The following is a 4,553-nucleotide window of genomic DNA, read 5'->3' as shown; positions in this document are numbered from 1 at the left end:
TATATGTGTAAATTTGATAACATTAATTCAAGGCAAATAGCATAACTCATCTCATCTATGATTTTTATTGTGAGATATTTAGAATTTACAATCTACTTTTCCAGTGTTTTTTAAAATAAACAATGTATTTTTATCTACTATATTTACCCTGATGAATAATAGATCTCAAAAGATAGTCCTCCTGTCTATCTGAAACTTTAGTACCTTTGATCAATGATTCCTCCTGTCTTTCTTCTCTATCCTACCCCAGTTACTGGTAATTGGTGTTCCAGTTCAACTGTATTAGATCCCACATACAAGTAAGATCAGGCAGTGTTTGAGATTTTCTGTCTGGCTTGTAGCAGCTGCTTCTCCAGAATCTTACATGTTGTTGCATTTTCTGGTACAAGATGCTCCAGGCTAGCCAGCCTTAGAAACATTCACTTCTCTAAAGAGCCCTGCTTTATTTCTCAGAAAATAATATTAGAAATCAAATTTTTACTGCTATATATGCTTGATTCTACATACTCTGATGGGATGTCATAACTTATAAATCCCTTCAGATAGCACAAGGTACAAATGATCATTTTTAAACATATGCACATTCTTTAAATATTCATATGTATATGACCACTCTAGCATTATTCTCAGCTGTCACACATCCCTCTCTCCAACACTAGTAAACATACACCATGTCTTCTACCATCTACTTCTATACTTGCAGTATACATACATTATAGTTTCTGAGTTCTGACATTGCTGATGGGAGACTTAGAATACAGTATGGTTGTTATATACACTCCTTTGACCATTAGTCTAAAAGATGCCTCCCTTTTCCAATGTTCCTCAGTCCTAGACCTGTTCCCCCTTAGTCCTTTCAAAGCATTGAAATGCATTTGATAATTTTTTCAAACTTTCATTCCACCCAGGTCCACTGAAATCCTTAAGCCACCTTTTAAAACGTGCCTATATTAAGATTTGCTATTCACTGCTGAGTTTGTTACTTTTATTATTGCTGTGATAAAATTCCTGGCAACAAGTAACTTAAGGGACTGTTCTATTTTGCTTTCTATGGCTGAGATAAATACTATGAATAAGATCAACTTACTCCTTTATTGTTTGATCAGGTCATATTAACCAGCAAGGAATTCACAGCTTTCTATCTTCTGTGGAAACAAAAGCAGAACCTCTTTCACAGAATAACATGTTCTTAGAATGAAAGTTTGAAGTCAAGATACTTTTAAAATTTATATGTTGGGAGTTCAATCGGTAGCGGGAGCAGAGAGCGGACCCCAGAGAGCCCTGAGAGCCCCACCGCCGCCGCCGGCCTAGTCACCATCACACCCCGGGAGGAGCCGCAGGTGTCGCCGCCGGCCCCAGTCACCACCACCGCAACCATGAGCAGCGAGGCCGAGACCCAGCAGCCGCCTGCCGCCCCCGCCGCCGCCTACACCAAGCCCGGCTCCACGGGCAGCGGCGCGGGGAGTGGCGGCCCGGGCGGCCTCACATCGGCGGCGCCCTCCGGCGGGGACAAGAAGGTCATAGCAAGGAAGGTTTTGGGAACAGTAAAATGGTTCAATGTAAGGAACGGATACGGTTTCATCAACAGGAATGACACCAAGGAAGACGTATTTGTACACCAGACTGCCATAAAGAAGAATAACCCCAGGAAGTACCTTCGCAGTGTAGGAGATGGAGAGACTGTGGAGTTTGATGTTGTTGAAGGAGAAAAGGGTGCGGAGGCAGCAAATGTTACAGGCCCTGGTGGAGTTCCAGTTCAAGGCAGTAAATACGCAGCAGACCGTAACCATTATAGACGCTACCCACGTCGTAGGGGTCCTCCACGTAATTACCAGCAGAATTACCAGAATAGTGAGAGTGGGGAAAAGAACGAGGGATCGGAAAGCGCTCCTGAAGGCCAAGCCCAACAACGCCGGCCCTATCGCAGGCGAAGGTTCCCACCTTACTATTTGCGGAGACCCTTTGGGCGTCGACCACAGTATTCCAACCCTCCTGTGCAAGGAGAAGTGATGGAGGGTGCTGACAACCAGGGTGCAGGAGAGCAAGGTAGACCAGTGAGACAGAATATGTATCGGGGTTACAGACCACGATTTCGCAGGGGCCCTCCTCGCCAAAGACAGCCTAGAGAGGATGGCAATGAAGAGGACAAAGAAAATCAAGGAGACGAGACCCAAGGTCAGCAGCCACCTCAACGTCGGTATCGCCGCAACTTCAATTACCGACGCAGACGCCCAGAGAACCCTAAACCACAAGATGGCAAAGAGACAAAAGCAGCCGATCCACCAGCTGAGAATTCGTCCGCTCCCGAGGCTGAGCAGGGCGGGGCTGAGTAAATGCCGGCTTACCATCTCTACCATCATCCGGTTTGGTCATCCAACAAGAAGAAACGAATATGAAATTCCAGCAATAAGAAATGAACAAAGATTGGAGCTGAAGACCTTAAGTGCTTGCTTTTTGCCCGTTGACCAGATATGCTAGAACTATCTGCATTTTCTATGCAGCATGGGGTTTTTATTATTTTTACCTAAAGATGTCTCTTTTTGGTAATGACAAATGTGTTTTTTTAAAAAAAAGGTCTGGTTTTTCTCAATACACCTTTAATGGTTTTTAAATTGTTTCATATCTGGTCAAGTTAAGATTTTTAAGAACTTCATTTTTAATTTGTAATAAAAAGTTTACAACTTGATTTTTTCAAAAAAAAGTCAACAAACTGCAAGCACCTGTTAATAAAGGTCTTAAATAATAAAAAAAAAGAAATTTATATGTTGGTGTAGCTTAGCAGCCCATAAAATGAAATGTCTCTCTGTAGTTGGCTCATTCAGTCAAAAAAATCAAAGAAAGCACAATACTATACATAATCTAGAATCTTTGTGTATTTTCCATCTTTGTGTGTCTTTTTTTAAAACTCTATTTCTTTTATTTTTTTAATTTTTTGGTTTTTTGAGACATGGTTTCTCAGTGTATGTTTGGATGTCATGGATCTTACTTTGTGAACCAGGTTGACCTTGAACTCACAGAGATCTGTCTGCCTCTGCCTCCCAAGTGCTGGGATAAAAAGTATGTGCCACCATACCCACATATTTTATTTCTCTTTTAGGAATTTCTTTTATTCTTTTTCTTTTCTTTCCCAAGCCTACATATATTTTTAAACACACTGTGAAATGTTTAGACTTCTTTTTCCCATCTGAATCTATCTTTATTGTATAACTCTAGACTTTTATGAGCACATGAGTCTTTAATTTGCTAATTGATATGACTAGGATTAAAGCTATAGCTTTGGTGCCTGACTGGGTTCATTCCTTAGCTTTCTGAGAGTCTAACTTCATGGTGGAGATACTGTTGAGAGCCATGTTTGAGTTTCAAGATCCATGAAACCACCAAGAAGCCTGCTGCCAGCTGCTCATGAACACCATTCAAATGTTTGGTGGCAGAGCCTCTTAAATGAGCTGCATTTTTTCTTCTGCTAATGCTGAGTCAGGAAGCCTTTCTTAAAAGAGCTGTGTCTCTTCTTGCTGCCAGCAAATGGAGTCTACAGAAGTAAAGATAGTTACCGAGAAGCTACACTTGTCTATGTTCTTATCTGCCTAGAATCCTTTTTCTTATGCTTTCTTGTGCTTTTTGTGGAAATTATTGCCCTACATTGTGCATCATTTGTAGATGAAGACTGTGCTTTTGTTTCTTGGCTGCCTGTAGTAAGGAGTGGCGGGCTGCATTCCTGCCCTGCTCCTGCAGGGCTAGCTTTATACCTGAAATAACAACACACAAATTGTATTCTTTTAAACACTGCCTGGCCCATTAGTTCTAGCCTCTTATTGGCTAATTCTTACATCTTGCTTTAACCCATATTTTGTAATCTGTGTAGCACCACAAGATGGTGGCTTACCAGAAAGATTCTTAACCAGCTTCCGTCTCATAGAGAAGAGGCATGGTGTCTACCTCACTTCCCTTCTTCCCAGCACTCTGTTCTGTCTACTCTGCCTATCTAAGCTGCTGTCCTATCAAATGCCAAGGCAGTTTCTTTATTAACCAATGAAATTAACACATAGACAGATGACCCTCCTCCATCAGCTGCCTGACTTGAATAGTCACACTGAAACTATATTAATCACAAAGTTGTTTGGCCAAAGGCTCAGACACATTCTTAGCTAGCTCTTACATCTTAAATTATTCTATTTTTATTAATCTATGTATCACCACGAGCCTGTGGCTTACCAGTAATGTTCTGGCATCTTTCTCCTTTGGTAGCTACATGGTGTCTCCTTGACTTCGTCTATTGTCTCTACCTCTGTTTAGATTTTCCACTTGGGTTTATTCTGCTAAGCCATTGGCCAAAACAGCTTCATTCATCAACCAATTAAAAAAAATAAAACACATATACAAAAAGATACCCTGCATCATTGTCCACTTTCTCTTCAAGTCTGAAGTGAAAAGATAGCTAAGGGAAAACAAGGAAAAACTTATTTTCCACATGAAATGACAATTTTAACAAGGCAGTAAAAACTCTGAGACCCTCTACAGCAACAGGATGCCAATTGAAAGAGCTAGTAAAGTTC

The 4,553-nt window shown here is 41.1% G+C and overlaps 1 protein-coding gene across 1 annotated transcript; it reads left to right on the top strand.

Moving 5' to 3' along the window:
• Nucleotides 1–1,361: 1,361 nt before the first annotated feature.
• Nucleotides 1,362–2,662, top strand: LOC126487338 (Y-box-binding protein 1-like). Its single transcript, XM_050120056.1, has one exon. The coding sequence runs from the start codon at nt 1,377–1,379 to the stop codon at nt 2,331–2,333; it is 957 nt and encodes a 318-aa protein (XP_049976013.1). The 5' UTR covers nt 1,362–1,376; the 3' UTR covers nt 2,334–2,662.
• The last annotated feature ends 1,891 nt before the right edge of the window (nt 2,663–4,553 follow it).

The sequence above is a fragment of the Alexandromys fortis genome, unplaced genomic scaffold, assembly GCF_014885135.2.
Source record: "Alexandromys fortis isolate MF-2015 unplaced genomic scaffold, M_Fortis_MF-2015_v1.1 scaffold_168, whole genome shotgun sequence".
Taxonomy (NCBI): Eukaryota; Metazoa; Chordata; class Mammalia; order Rodentia; family Cricetidae; genus Alexandromys; species Alexandromys fortis.
Note: the sequence above shows the minus strand (reverse complement) of the source record. Positions and strands in the feature narration are given on the sequence as shown.